This window comes from Quercus suber, unplaced genomic scaffold (genome assembly GCF_002906115.3).
Source record: "Quercus suber isolate HL8 unplaced genomic scaffold, Cork oak 2.0 scaffold_338, whole genome shotgun sequence".
Taxonomy (NCBI): Eukaryota; Viridiplantae; Streptophyta; class Magnoliopsida; order Fagales; family Fagaceae; genus Quercus; species Quercus suber.
Window position 1 is genome coordinate 708,372 of NW_027069790.1, and position 16,208 is coordinate 724,579.

Below are 16,208 nucleotides of genomic sequence, written 5' to 3' on the forward strand. Positions count from 1 at the left end.
ACAGTTCGGTCCATTTTGTCCACTTCGGTCTAGTTTGGTTTATTTGATTCAGTTCAGTCTATATTGGTCATCAGCATAGCATTTTAGTCAATTTGGTCTATTTTGGTACAGTTCGGTCCATTTTGTCCACTTCGGTCTAGTTTAGTTTATTTGATTCAGTTCTGTCTATATTGGTCAAATTTTTCCATGGATCGCTCAAGTCTGTGACTACGACTAGTGTTATAGTAAAACTATGACTAGAATTTTTTTACTTGTTCATAAATCTATGAAGTTTTTATTATAAGTTGACTATTTATATTATCAATAAATTACAAATAATAAATTGATATAATATGAACTTATTTATAAACTAATATAATCCAATTTCAGGTCTATATATATATATATATATAAGCATTTTTTAGACATATGTCTATAAAAATGTTACATTATATATAGTTAAATTGAGTATCATATTCACAAACATATTATTATGTTTGAACTTTACTCGTTTAATGGACAAACCTAAACTTAGATTTGAGTTTGGATGGTTTGCTAAACAAATTTACGTAAATAAGTCTTTTTTCGAGCTGAATTGTCTAAAAATGATATCCATCCCTATTGAAAATGATTAATTTGTTTGGAAACGCCAAATAAGTGGACGTTTGCAAACGAGTTCCAAGGTATGCTTTTCCTGATAACCAAGCACACTGCTTGATTTCTTATTTGGGCATTAAAGCAGTTGCAACAAGTCCATTCAACCAGGCTTGACCACCTAAAGTAACCTGAAATCAGATCAAGAGATTCGGTCCAAAACCAAGTCTAAATAGATTGGAAATATTAACCAAATGCCATGATTTTGTCCTGATTTTTCAACCAGATTTCCGAAGAATCATCTGAAATTTCACACAAACTAGCAGCATGTACACTAACAGGCTAACAGTGATCTTCATTCCAAATTTTAAATAATATCCTCCAAGACAAAGGACATCCTAAAGCAAACAAATATCATATACTTACATAGTTGGCTCGATCGGAATCCATATTCATTAAGCTATTGCATGATAGAGCTTTCAACTTAAAATATCCCTACCCAGTTTACCCATATGATATTTTCTAAGTCGATAAAAAAATGGTAAAAACAAAGTGAACATAGGGAACTTTATGGTTTATTTGAATTGAGAGAGGGAAAAAGAGTAAAGTAGAATTGCCTGAAATTTAGCATTTTTCAGCCAACTTTACTCTATTATCCTTCTCTCCCCTCAAACCAAACTCACTAGCACTGAAATATATTCTACAATGTTTAGTTACCAACATTATGATCATTTTGGCCCTGACAGTTCTAAGAGCAACCAATGCAAGTGATCAGCAAAGTAAAATGCATTATGCAAGTGATAAAGTGAGTACAAACTGTGGAAGTGACAGTATCTAACAATAAGCACAGGTATACATGTTAATATGCAGTGAAGTACAAGCTAAATGCCATGACCACTAGTAAGCAGAGTGTACAGGTTTTGCTTGTAGGTAATGTCTCATGACATGACAAGTTCACAAAGAAAATATGGGTTAAATTTCTCCAGAGATCCAAGGACATACATTGCTTTAAACAGATTAGCAAAGGTTTCTGTTTTGGAGGGGAGTAACTGGCACAGCACAAGTTAACATGAAAAATGGAAGATGTAGTTAGTACAGCACATGACCAAGTCCCAAAAACCTAATGAAATTCAATTGATCTCCTAGAACCTAAAAGGAACAATTGATTCATCTTCTTTTTACAAATAGCATCATCCTCCTCGCAAATGAGCACCTAGTTCGCCAAACTGATCATCAGCTTCTACAGTATCATCTGACAGGCGAACTGCATCCAGCTTTTGTTTGAGGATTTCTATGGCATTGAGTACCAACTGAGAAGCTTTGATTGCACCAGTAGATTCTACGGTGAATATAAAACTGTCTTCTTTGGCTTCAATCTCCACAAGCCCTGACTTCCCCATAGCATCTGCTTTCTTGATCACTTCATCATCATAAGTGTATAACTCAGGTTCAACCACTACTACCTAATAAAAAAGAACAATATAAACTTAGTCATGTAACAATGACAAACAATGCAATCAAAGAAAGGATCACCCCATGTAGTACACATCTAACTGAACCTAGACCAATGCACAAAGTTCTCACTATTAAACTGAACCCTTTCATGCACATTTGCAGGGGCATCATCACTAGGAATGCAAAATCAGATTAAATAATCCATTAGTGCGTCAGCCACCTAAAGAGCACTACCACTCTCATATAAGAATTCTACTCAATATACATATATTATAGTGAAATAACTAAGACTTCAGTATTGTCAGTCATCTTCAACTAAAGATGGAAAATCACTTAAATTAAAGAAAGAAGTCAAAAAGCTGTTAAACAGCAAGGTGAAAAGCAAGAAGACAAGTGAACAAGTTACACAAGACGTAGTTACTCTATACAACAATTTGTTCACTAGGCTTGTTCCATCATAAGTGTCAGGCTGCCGTTGAGCTACAAAGTATTCTCAGTTATAAATAGTAGCAGTTCTGTATCTTGAATTCTTGATTGTTAGATTAGTGGCCATGTGGTTTTGTCTTATTGCTCAGGAGGTTAGTGGGGAGTTAGCTACAAGATCGAAAGTCTGTTATCACTGTAGCCAATAAACGGCTACCTATTATCACACCGCACCTCACCACCTCCAGTGAGCAAGTTTTCGGTTGATCACTGGCTCCCACACCTTTTGTAGCTGTCGTTGGAGGCTGGTTTGGGTTGGTTTCTGTCAGTGGTGTTGGTGTGTTTGGTTTCTTGTACAACCCTACAGAGCTTCATTGTATTAATTGATTCATCAAAGAATCAAGTAAACTTTCACTGTTTTTCCTACATTTTCATTTCCCAAATAGCTCGTCTGATTTTACTTTTAATAAAAGTGTGGCACCAAACCAGGAAAAATTGAGTTTGATAGCAGCCCCAAGCAGGAAGCTCAAAAGTCTCATCCAAAAGTCTATAGTCAAGAACAATACTTGTCCATATCCCCAAAAGAAGAAGCACTTCAACATACGTTCGTTTTAAGAAAGAAATGACAAGAGAAGAGTATACGGAGGAAGAAACAGAGAAGATATCAACAAACCAGCTAGCAATTAGGAGCGAGAGGGAGAGAGAAAGGACAAAGGTATTTTATTTAACACTGAAGTTTGAGACTTTCATTATTAGCCTAATCTGAGCAGTCCTATCAACTTATTTGTCAGCCCTAGACACACCAGAAGACATCTCACCTAATATCTATTCATGTTTTAGGACCTGAATTACAATAGATGACCGCAAAAAAATCCTTATGAGATATGGATTCTAATTCATATGAACAATCCCAAACAATAGTTCCATCACATTATATAAGTAAAAGACTAGAAAATATTCCAAATATTTTAAACCTAGGACTGTCAATTTAAAATAAACTTTTTTCTTTTAAATTTTTATCTCTTTTGGCAAAAGTGTGCTTTGTTGCAGCATTGATATGTCAAAAAAAACTGTAACAAGTCACCAATTATATCATTAAAATGGAAAAGAAAAAGACACCCAATTCTGCTGTCCAGCAATTCTAAACATTGTACATACCAGGAATGAGAATTTTTTGAACACCTCTTTCTCTCCTTCTCTCTCCATAGTCAAAATTATTATACCCCCAGTAGATAGATATTGCTTCTTACAAAGTTCTCATACTCATGAATTATTAAAGTCCAATTACATCAATATTTAATATTTCCTACACTATGATCCAGAGACCCAATGATAATAGGAAATAAATCATTGAAAAACACACACACACAAGCAACACACAACCTCATGAAGTTGTCAAGCACAACATGCAGCAACACAAGAAAAACGTCAGGAAAGAATTCCAGATGCCACAATAACTACTGCAGACCTTTAACAGACAACATTGAGATATCCCTAACCAAGCTGAAATTTGAGGATTGTGAAAATTCAGTTATAAAATGGAGAAACCATTGGTCCAAACAACATAGCACATCCACAAAATTTACCCATTTCAGCCTTTTCAGTGAACAATAATATAACCAAAGGCTTCTAATGTTATCTAACCAAGTAACCATTAATATTACTTTGGTCGCACAAACATGAGCCAATAAAGAACATTGTTGCTACCTTTTTCCCTATGAGCAGAAACATGATAAGAGGCCCATACAAGAGAGTAAAACTATACTGTTTTTATTGGTAAGTAACACAAGGATGCCTAGACCAACAAACTTCAGCCTCCACCTTATTTCTATCAAGGAAGAAGGTTGCATTTGAGCTAAAACTTGTTGGGAATAAATTAAAATAAAATAAAAGTGAATCATAGCATCCTCAAAGCGAAATCCCTCTAAGGAAATAAACTTAAAGAACAAGTCAAGTACACAACCCACATTTCAGAGCTTCAAGCATATTACTAGACACAAAGAGGCATAAGAACCATAAGATTGAGCAAATATATTTTATTCCAAAAAATAACACTACACTGGATTGAAAAAATAGAACCTGTTGGGTAACGGGATCTATGTCAAAAACTTTGGTAGGACTACTTTCAATCCAGGTTCTTTTCTCCTCGAGTGACATTGTTTCCATCAAGTCTTCATTGATTCTAATCATTGGCTCGTACATAAATGTGACAGTAGCTGCAGGTGACCATTTTGCGTGATCTTTACCAATCCCTTTTCTGGCTATAGCCCTCAGCCTCAGTTCTTGTCCACGGCGTAACTTCACAATTATAATTCCCCTAAATGCAATACAAACCAACTCAAATATAACAATCTCAAAATAGAGTGACTAAATGTTGCCCAAACCCTCTTTTTTCCAGGCTATGAACAAAATATATGAAACTAAGCTAAGCACAGGCACATGCAGAGTTTCATAAACTTAAAAGAACATCAATAAATCATAATATGGTTTCATTTTGGCCAAACAACCAAATGGGGCTTTATTTCAAAACCATTTTCACAAATTTCAAACCCAATCAACTAAACAACCAAATGGGTCTTCATTAAATCTCTAAACCCTGTAAAACTCAAAGAGAAACAAACAAAGTTCGCATTTTTTGGAGCTAAAAAGGGTACCTTTGCTCGCCAGCGTCATTGGGATCGGAGAACTCAACAGGAACGACGGTGTGGTCGGAGCTGTAAAGGTCTTTGCTGGTAACATCGAGGGTTTGGTCAGTGAGGCACTTTGCCCGGAGGTGAAACTCGACGGAGCAGAACTCGCACTGGCCGTCACCGTCGCAAGCGTCACAGTCACGCGAGAAGCGCATGCTCATGGCTCGGTCACTGGTGAGCGGGATGAGACCGAGTCGGTGAGCGATGAACTCGTCGTTGAGGACAGAGGAGTTGACCTCGATTTCGACGAGGTCGATGGCGACGGTCGGGACCTCCGCGATCATCACGCGCCGAAGCGCGTTGGCCACACTCGCGTCCGTCTCTCGTAGCTCGAACTTGACCATGTCATCCTTCATTTCCCTGATCTTCACCTTCGGGAATCGCTGGTACGACATTCCTCCGTCCATGATGTTTCTGTCTCCTAGGTTTCTCTCTCTCTCTCTCTCTCTCTCTCAAACTATAAAGTGATAAAACCCAAAATTTGGGGTTTTTGTTTTTCAGCTTCTTCTTTTCAGTACTCTCTCTCTCTCTCGCAGTCTCTAGTGGGCTTGGTTGCTCCGTTTTATTATTCAAATTCTTTTAGTAGTTCTTCTGGCCCAAAAGAAAAAAATAAAATAGACCCAATAAAGGTGTAAAAATTAAACTTAATAATTCAAAAACAAGAAAACGACTTATCCTATAGTATACAAAAATTCTTTATTTGTAATTTTAGGATAATTGAATTACACAATAATTAGTGGGTTTCAATTAATTCATCTATTAAAGTCTCTGATAGTTGTATAAGAAATCTGGAGTTCAATTTCCACATGCACCAAAAACTGATTGGTGTCTTGGTCTAATGATAAAAAATTATTATCAAGAATGGATGCTATAAGTTGAAACTCTCTAAAAGAAAATTACACAATAATTGTAAATTATATAAGCAAGTTATTTTAGAAATGTAACTTCAAAAAAAGTTATTTTGGAAATGTAGATTTGTGGTTTTATTCAATTTTACAAACAAACGTATAAATAAAAATAGTTATTCCATTACAAATATATATTCTATTTCTAATAATGCAGATTACCATTTTTGACATAATTATCGTTCAGTTATTCCGTGTTTGTTCATGATTTCATGAAAGACAAGTTTCTTGTTGAAAGTTTATTAAGTCTCGTTGGTCATGGTTAGTCCTAGTAAGTCTATGATCTCTTAGGACTTTTCTATAGTAGACGTGTCTTTAAAATGTTATTACGAAATTTCCAGATGGGGAGTTTGTGAAGATTTTAAGTTGGCCCATTTCATAAGATTTTCTTGTAAAAAAATTCAAGTTTTTTGATGTATTTTATTTAATGTAGAACTTGGTTAAATTCTAGTTTGAAGATTGCTTTTTTTTTTTTTTTTTTTTTTTTTTTTTTAAGAAGGAAATAAACTTCAGAGCATTAAACAAGGGGCTTTAAGTCAGCCAAAATAACAACGTCTAAATTGGTTAAATTCTAGTTTGTTTTTTTTTTTTTTTTTTTTTTTTTTTTTTTAAGAAGGAAATAAACTTCAGAGCATTAAACAAGGGGCTTTAAGTCAGCCAAAATAACAACGTCTAAATCTGGTGGAGCAGGACTCCATCTAGACTTGAAAAGGGAAGGAATGTCTTGCTCTCTGAGCTAAGGCGTGTGCGACTGCATTGCCTTGCCTATTAACATGAGAGAAAGAATAGCTATGTAACAAGCTAACATAAGACAAAGTGTCTTTTAAAATATGGCCAACAGTGGAATTTTTCATACCACTATCATGTAGGGACTTTACTACAACTTTCGAATCACCCTCAAAACAAGATTGCTGGAAACCTATTTCAAAAACCAAGACTGCTACTCTTCTTACTGCTAGTAGCTCCAAAGCCACAATTGAGGGAGGTTTCTTGATTTTTTTGGACAAAGCAACCATAACTTGGCCCTCAGAATTTCAGATGACAACATCGAGGCCAACTCCATCTGATTCATCGAACATTGCCCTATCATAATTGGTCTTGAAACAATCTCGAGGTAAAGGACACCAATGCTTTTGAGAGGGATGTCTGCTTCCCGTGAAGTGACTTTCTTGAGATCCCTAAGTCTTGAAACTTCGAAGATATTCTTGTGTGAAAACCGCAATTTTACCTAGCGGCAAAGAAGGTGCTTGGAGGCGAGATTTATTTCTGTAGTGCCATATAGACCATGCTGTGATGCTGAACAAAGGAGCTGTGTGGGGTTTTTCCTGAATCGACTGTACTAAATTTGAGAAAGAGCCCAAGACAACTTTGTTTTTATCAACCCAACCAAAGTCTGTTGCCCAAACCGTTTGCACCTTCTCATAGCCCCACAAGGTGTGGAGAACAGATTCATTCTCCCTTGAGCAAAGATGGCAGATGGGATCAATAGGAATGACTCTTTTCTTCAAATTTTATTTTGAGGGCAGAGAATTCGTGCATGATCTCCATAAGAAATGCTTGATTTTCCCCAGTATATTCAATTTCCAAATGTTCTTCCAAAAGGACTTCTGAGTGGCAGAAGTTATTGGTCTAACAGTATCAAAGGTAGCAAGATCCATGAGACTTTCGTATCCTGATTTTACAGAATAAGTACCAGAGTTCTCTTTAGGCCAAATGAGGATGTCGGGTTGAGGAATGGTACACAGAGGCAGGGACTTTATAAGTGCAGCTTCAGGCAAATAGAAACAAAGATCAATGAGGTGAGTATTCCACCAACCTGTTTAGGCATCAAGGAGTGTATCCACCGTAGAATCAGGTGCTAAAATTTTTTGAGGGGAAATCACTTTACCTTCTGGTGAATTCGATAACCAAGAATCATGAAAATCCTTATAGATTTACCATCTCTAACCCTCCACCAAGCTTCTTTCTTAACAAGTTTTCTAGCAAACAAATTACTTTTCTAGGCAAAGGAACCCGAAGCTAACTTTGCTTCAAAGATCGAACTGTGGGGGAAATATTTAGCTTTGAAAACTTTATAAAAAAGGGAATTTGTATCATGGATTAATCTCCACACTTGTTTTGCCAACATTGCTTCATTGAACTTACATAAGTCCTTAAATCCTAGACCCTCTTCTGGCTTTGGTTGACACAAAACTTCCCACTTCTTCTAGTGAATCTTGCGTCTACCACCCCTTTGACCCCACCAAAATTTCTGAATGAGCATCTCAATATCTTAACATAGACCTAGAGGCAATCTGAAACAACTCATAGCAAAAGTAGGGATGGTGATGCACACCAAAGAGCTGGACATGTTGATCATACAAGTGGAAATGGAGTTGAATTTGCACATGACCCTTTGTCATTTTCTAGTAGCCCAATTACAAGACTTAGAGCCAAACGTTTCAAGGAAGCACTAAATGGGCTAGTCCAAGAGAAATGGGCTGATTCTAAAAAGACCAAGATGGGCTCAAATAATAATCAAGGCTTAGTCCATGTCATCAAAGCAATTGAAGAGGCTAATGCATGAACTAGCATGGTCTGACCATAAAAGGGTGTGAATTTGTTAAGTTCCAAGGATATTAAATGGGAAGATGTCTTGGTATTGGATGGGCACGTTAATTCTAGTCATTCAGCTAATTTTAATTGCCTTTAGAAGTCCTAGACAACTAAAAAATGTGGGAACTTGATTAGATTAATGTTTGGTGTTGTTTTTGAAGTTGTAATTATGATTTTTACCTATTCTTGGAGGGTTGTTTCAAGTATAAATCTGGTAGTACGAATTTGAAAAGAAGACAGATTTGATTCAAAAAATTATTCTCCTTGTGAGTCTTGTGATCCTCTTGGTTCTTAAAAGAACTCTTGAACTTATCAAGTTAATCTTGTGGCGTTCAAACAACCAAACTTATCACCTTTGATTCTTGAGAGATTCGTAGGAATTCTTGGTGTGGTGTTTCAATTCTATCGTAGTCTTGGTTTTCATCTAGTTAGGTGATGGGTTAAGGCTCAACAAATCTTGTCTACACGATCTTGGGGTTCCAAACCATCATTGTTATTGGGTTTCATCACAATTGTTGGTGAAATTCATATCATTTTGGTATCAGAGCGTTGGTTCTAAGATAAGTTTGACTATTTTTTTTTTTTTTTAACTTTCATTCTATTTCCTATTCCTTGCTCAAAAAAAAAAAAAAAAAAAAAAGAAGAAGAAAAAAAAAGAAAAAGAAAAAGGAAAAGAAGATTTCTTAGTACACGAAGAGGAAAATTTCCCAGTTATATCATTTTTCAGTACATAATTCCAGTAAGAAAATTTCTTCATTTCAATCTTGTTTCTCACCATTATTCAAGTTCTTGACCTTATTGATGAGTTTTGGTTGTTTCTCATTTTGAATTGTTGCGTGCTATCATTGTCTTTCTTCATTTCTTTTTATCTTCCTTGTTGCGTGCTATCATTAAAAAGAACTTGAGAACCTAGGAAGATTGTTTGCCACATGTTGAATTTGCTTACAATAGAAGTATACATTCTGCATCTAAGTTTTCACCATTTGAAAGTGTTTATGGTTTTAACCCATTGTCACCTCTGGATTTAACTTCTTTACCTTTGAGTGAACGTGTGAACTTAGATGGCAAAAAGAAAGCAGAATTTGTAAAGATGATTCATGAAAAGGCACGACTGAACATTGAAAGGAGGACTCAACAATATGTCCATCAAGCCAACAAGGGACGTAAGAAGGTAGTGTTTTAACCAGGAGATTGGGTTTGGTTGCACTTAAGGAAGGAACGTTTTTTAGAGAAACAGCGTTCAAAACTCCTATCTCGGGGTGATGGACCATTTCAAGTAGTGGAGCGCATCAATGATAATGCCTACAAGCTAGACTTACCCGGTAAGTATAATGTCAGTGCAAGCTTTAATGTTGCTGATTTGTCTCCTTTTGATGCATGTGATGATTTAAGGACAAATCCTTCTCAAGAGGGGGAGAATGATGCACACCAAGGAGATGGACATGCTAATCATACAAGTGGAAATTGAGCTGAATTTGCACAGGACCCTTTGTCATTTTCTAGTGGCCCAATTACAAGACTTAGAGCCAAACGTTTCAAGGAAGCACTAAATGTGCTAGTCCAAGAGAAATGGGCTGATTCTAAAAAGACCAAGATGGGCTCAAATAATAATCAAGGCTTAGTCCATGTCATCAAAGCAATTGAAGAGGCTAATGCATGAACCAGCATGGTCTGACCATAAAAGGGTGTGAATTTATTAAGTTCCAAGGATATTAAATGGGAAGATGTCTTGGTATGGAATGGGCACGTTAATTCTAGTCATTCAGNGAAAGCAGAATTTGTAAAGATGATTCATGAAAAGGCACGACTGAACATTGAAAGGAGGACTCAACAATATGTCCATCAAGCCAACAAGGGACGTAAGAAGGTAGTGTTTTAACCAGGAGATTGGGTTTGGTTGCACTTAAGGAAGGAACGTTTTTTAGAGAAACAGCGTTCAAAACTCCTATCTCGGGGTGATGGACCATTTCAAGTAGTGGAGCGCATCAATGATAATGCCTACAAGCTAGACTTACCCGGTAAGTATAATGTCAGTGCAAGCTTTAATGTTGCTGATTTGTCTCCTTTTGATGCATGTGATGATTTAAGGACAAATCCTTCTCAAGAGGGGGAGAATGATGCACACCAAGGAGATGGACATGCTAATCATACAAGTGGAAATTGAGCTGAATTTGCACAGGACCCTTTGTCATTTTCTAGTGGCCCAATTACAAGACTTAGAGCCAAACGTTTCAAGGAAGCACTAAATGTGCTAGTCCAAGAGAAATGGGCTGATTCTAAAAAGACCAAGATGGGCTCAAATAATAATCAAGGCTTAGTCCATGTCATCAAAGCAATTGAAGAGGCTAATGCATGAACCAGCATGGTCTGACCATAAAAGGGTGTGAATTTATTAAGTTCCAAGGATATTAAATGGGAAGATGTCTTGGTATTGGATGGGCACGTTAATTCTAGTCATTCAGCTAATTTTAACTGCCTTTAGAAGTCCTAGACAACTAAAAAACGTGGGAACTTGATTAGATTAATGTTTGGTGTTGTTTTTGAAGTTGTAATTATGATTTTTACCTATTTTTGGAGGGTTGTTCCAAGTATAAATCTGGTAGTATGAATTTGAAAAGAAGACAGATTTGATTTAGAAAATTATTCTCCTTGTGAGTCTTGTGATCCTCTTGGTTCTTAAAAGAACTCTTGAACTTATCAAGTTAATCTTGTGGCGTTCAAACAACCAAACTTATCACCTTTGATTCTTGAGAGATTCTTAGGAATTCTTGGTGAGGCGTTTCAATTCTATCGTAGTCTTGGTTTTCATTTAGTTAAGTGACAGGTCAAGGCTCAACAAATCTTGTCTACACGATCTTGGGGTTCCAAACCATCAATGTTATTGGGTTTTATCACAATTGTTGGTGAAATTCATATCAGATGGCTTGTACCACTGCCTTCAAAAGAACTTCCTTTCCAGCCTGAGACAATAATTTTTCCTTCCAACCTTGCAATTTGCTCCACACCCTATCTTTATATAGTTTAGACTTGCCTTTTTCCTTCTACCAACCACTGCAGGTAACCTAAGGTATTTTTCATATTCTTTGATCTCCGAAACTCCAAGCAAATTTTTTAAAAGGTCTTTTGAGGACTTGGGAACACCCTTGCTGAAAAAAAGATTTGTCTTCTCTGAATTTATCTTTTGTCCCGAAGCCTTTTCATACTTTCCCAAAATTTCTTAGATAATATTGACATCCTCAATCTGAGCTCGACAAAAAGGTAGGCTATCATCTACAAAAAACAAATGAGATATTTTTGGGCCATAACAACAAAGAGAGACACCTTCAACCTCCCCTTCATCCACTGCATGTTGCATTAGTCCATTTAGGCCTTCTGAACAAAGGAGAAAAAGGTAGGGGGAGAGGGGATCCCCTTGGCGAATACCTCTTCTAGGAATAATATGACCTTTTGCTTTCCCATTCACCAAGATAGAATATGTAATAGATTTTATACACTCCAAAATCCATCCAATCCAAATACTCTGAAACCCCATTTTTTCCATGATCTTTTGCAAAAAAATCCACTCCTGTCTGTCATAGGCCTTACTCATATCTAATTTCAGCGCCATGTGACCCACTTTTCCATACTTCTTTGTCTTCATGTGGTGGAGAGTCTCAAAAGCAACCAAGATATTATCTGGAATTGCTTTGTTAGATTGAAAATCACTTTGTGAATCAGAAATGATCTGAGGCAAAATTCTTTTTAATCTATTAGCCAAAACTTTAGAGACCAACTTATATAAATATTATGTAAAGTAATAGGCCGAAATTCAGTGATGGATTTAGGACTCTTTACCTTAGGAATAAGAGCGATGAATGTATGCTTCAGACCTGGAGAGATATGATTAGAGTTGAGACAAGAGAGGACAGCCTTGACCACGTCATCACCGATATTGGACCAATAGTGTTGGAAAAAGATTGGAGGCATCCCATCCGGGCCAGGAGCCTTTAGAGGAGCCATTTGTTTCAAAGCTATCTCCACCTCGGTCTTGGAAAATTTGGCAATCAAATCTGTATTCATCTCCTCACTGACAGCCCGTTGAGTGTGCTGCACTACATCTTCAATATTGCCAGTTGTTGAAGAAGAAAACAGGTTTTTGTAGTACCCCACTGCCAGAGCTGCAATCTCATCTTTACTCGAGACCATCTCACTGTTTGAACCTCTAAGCTCTGTGATAGAATTTTGCCTAAATTTTTGGGAAGCCCTATTGTGGAAATAACCTGTATTTTTGTCCCTCGAACCATCCAATGGTCATGAGCTCTTTGTTGCCATAATTTCTCTTCCATTCTGAGGAGATCATTAACTTCAGATTTTAATTATAGGAAGAAATCCATATTTCCCCCCCTCACTACTGCTGTTTCAGCCAATTCTAAGGACTTTTTCTTCTGCAACAAAGTTTTTGAAATATTGCAGACATAATTTTTTCTCCAACTACATTGTTGGTTTTGGCAATTTTCAATCTTTTTCATCACTTCTACCATGGGTGAACCCCAAGAGACCTCTTTCCATGCTGTTGTAACAGTATTGTGATAGCCTCATTCTCAAGCCATAATTGCTCAAATCTCCATGGCTTTTGTTTCTTAGGTGTAATTCCATTAGGGAGAATAATAATAGGACTATGATTCGAAAAAACACAAGAAAGAGTTCAGACTTTTGTTGCTGGAAAAAGAGAAAACCACTTTGCTGTGCACACCACCCTGTCCAATCTTTCCTAAACAGACCCTCCATTCAGATAATGCTTGAGCCATGTGAATTTTTTGCCAATTAAGCTAAGATCATACAGCCCACATTCATCCAATGCTTCACGGAAAAGCTACATTTGCCCATAGGGTCATAAACGGCCACACAATTTCTCATGAGACTTGAGGAGCTCGTTAAAATTGCCTGCACATATCCAAGGTAATGAAGACTACCCATTTAAATTCCTCAATAAATTCCAAGATTCAATCCGAGGCTGAGTTTCAGGTGCTCCATAAAATCCTGTAAACCGCCACACATTTTCTTTACCACCATTGATTATAACATCGATATGATTTAGGGATGATGATTCGACTCTTAAGTTGAAATCCCTCTTCCAAAATAAAGCCAGACCACCACCAAGAGTAATTTTTGACACTCCATGATAATGACCAAACTTCAAAGTATCACAAATAACTAAAAGCCTAGTTTTCATCTAGCCATGTTTTGGCTAAAAACACCATTACAGGATCTTGTGCCTGGACTAAACTCCCGAGCTCATGAACTATCTATTAGTTTCCAAGCCCGCGACAGTTCCAACACATGATACTCATAATTCTTGGCAGGGCTGGGAACCAGCCACCACTATATAAACTGAATTTTCCTTGTCATCTTGAGAAACCGAAATTTCTTCTTTGGTAATTCAAGCTGATTAGAGTCTACTATAGAGCCTATTTTTTGTCCAGCATGTGAAAGCAAAGCTTCCTTGCTGCCTGGTGTAGAGCGGAGAACACGAGACCACTTTGGACCGAAAACATGAGAGGTGTGTTTTGTATCTTGATGATTAGAGATATCAGTTAGTTGAGGGCTTTGAGTCATGTGAGATTTTAAACTCATGAGTTGGTCTTGCTGTTGGCCCAGTTCGGAAGAGCCCACTAAGGGATTAGCTCGTATTGTACCAAGAGAGGGCCCATTTGGCTTCTTAGAAGGGGAGGATATTATCTCAGGTTTTATCCCCCTCAAACTTGTCAATAACCTTAGTCACAATAGCTTCCCTCATATGTTGACCCTCAAAACCCGGAGGAGTATCTTCCTTAGATCCTAAAAGATCAGATACAGACGGAGAAAAAGTACAAGTTGGTGTGGAAATGGGGTTTACCTTAATAGGTGTCTTCCTCAAAGCCTGATGATGCACTTTCTCCCACTGCATCTCCTCTGCGACTTCGGACCTTGTGCTTTATGGGATAGATGAGTTAACATGCATAGAGGAAGGTTTTTTTTTTTGTTTTGTTTTGTTTTGTTTTGTATTTTTTTTTTTTTTTTTTAACTTCAGTTTTGCATCTTCGCCTTTTCCTTCTCCATGTGGTGTCACTGTCTGACGTCTTGGCGCCTCTAGAATTACGTCATCCCATGTCAAGCTACTACTACCTAAGGGAAGAGACACAGTCACGTGATTCCCACCCTCCACTATCTTCTCCACAGGCATAATAGATTGATCATGTGTCCATTCCAGCCTCACTTCGGCGACTCCGCCCCTACTTCCCTAGTTTTCACCTTCACTGTATTTTGTTGGTTCTTTTTAAAGCTTCTCGTGTGGGTCTCCACGCAACCATGCCCTATATTGAAGGCATTCCTCCACCTTTCGGCCAATAACAAATGATGCAGAACAGTCTTTAAGTGCATGGTTTAGCAGTCCACAATGGTAGCAAAAATTGGGGAGTCATTCATACTTGAACTAGACCCACCTGGACTCACCTCCTTTAATGGCAATTCTTTTGCCACGGATGAGTTTTTTGTAGCATCAATCCGGACACGCACCCTAAGGGACTTACCCCAATGCACTCCTAAATCAAGGACATCAACCTCCATAACATCCCCCAAAGAGGACCCAATCTCCCAACCCGTTTCCTTTGTTCTACTTATCAGAGGTAAATTAAAGATCTGAATCCATAAAGGTGACCATTTTAACTCCATCTCCTTTGGAGTTAACTCACCTTCAAACTCTTGTATAATCACCAATTGTTTCTCAAAGCTCTAAGGGCTCATATCAAGAATTTTCTTTTTATCTATCCCATCTCCAAACTCCACCAAAAACAACTCAGCTTCTAGTTCTGAGATGTTGACCCATTTATTTGTTTTCCACAGCATTCTCAGGTTCTTTCTCAAAGTATCTAAGCTTATGCTTCTAAGGGTCATAATCTTCATGACAGCACAGTTTTTACTAACCTCCTTTGCAGCTCTGGTATTGTTGCTGCCAAGTTCAATACCTACGTCTTCTTCCTCCGTAAAGGATAACTTACTCCACATTGCTTCCAACTCTTTAGCCATTTGTACACTTCTAATAGTTTCCCACCCCAGAGGATGTTCCTACCTTACAAAACCAACGTCCACCCCGATCTCACCCACGGAAGGTCATGCTAACTCTTGCAAGGGCTGCAAGATAAAAACTACTTCTACATGCACAGAGACACGAGAGCACTCAAATGCTATGTCATTAGGTCATTAAGAAAAGAGACCCAAACTTATCAATTATAGATGAATTGGTCCCCTACCCGTTTTCCCCGCCCAAATTTTGGTCCTCTAGTTTGAAGATTGCTTAGATTTGTAAGCTGAAGAAGTTCGTTTGAGCGAGATGCTAAAGTCAGATCAAGTGAGAATACGGCATGCTCAAGTAAATCATTAAACTGTAAGAGTTGAACACTGAGAACAAAGAAAGAAAAGCTTGAAAGCTAACAAAGAAAGAAAAGCTTGAAAGCTTAGAGAGAAAAAAGAGAGAAGTTTCTGGAATGATTTCTGTTATTACTCAATGAATAAAAAACTGTACAAGAGGTCCTATATATAAAGCAACAGA

General features: G+C 37.4%; 1 protein-coding gene across 1 annotated transcript; it reads right to left on the reverse strand.

Annotated features, from left to right (window-relative positions):
- Window positions 1–1,526: 1,526 nt before the first annotated feature.
- LOC136061658 (DNA-directed RNA polymerases II, IV and V subunit 3-like) lies at window positions 1,527–5,659 on the reverse strand. Its single transcript, XM_065759690.1, has 3 exons — window positions 5,106–5,659; window positions 4,531–4,768; window positions 1,527–2,036 (listed from the first exon to the last, which is right to left on the reverse strand). The coding sequence occupies exons 1-3, from the start codon at window positions 5,546–5,548 to the stop codon at window positions 1,764–1,766; spliced, it is 954 nt and encodes a 317-aa protein (XP_065615762.1). The 5' UTR covers window positions 5,549–5,659; the 3' UTR covers window positions 1,527–1,763.
- Between the last annotated feature and the right edge of the window lie 10,549 nt (window positions 5,660–16,208).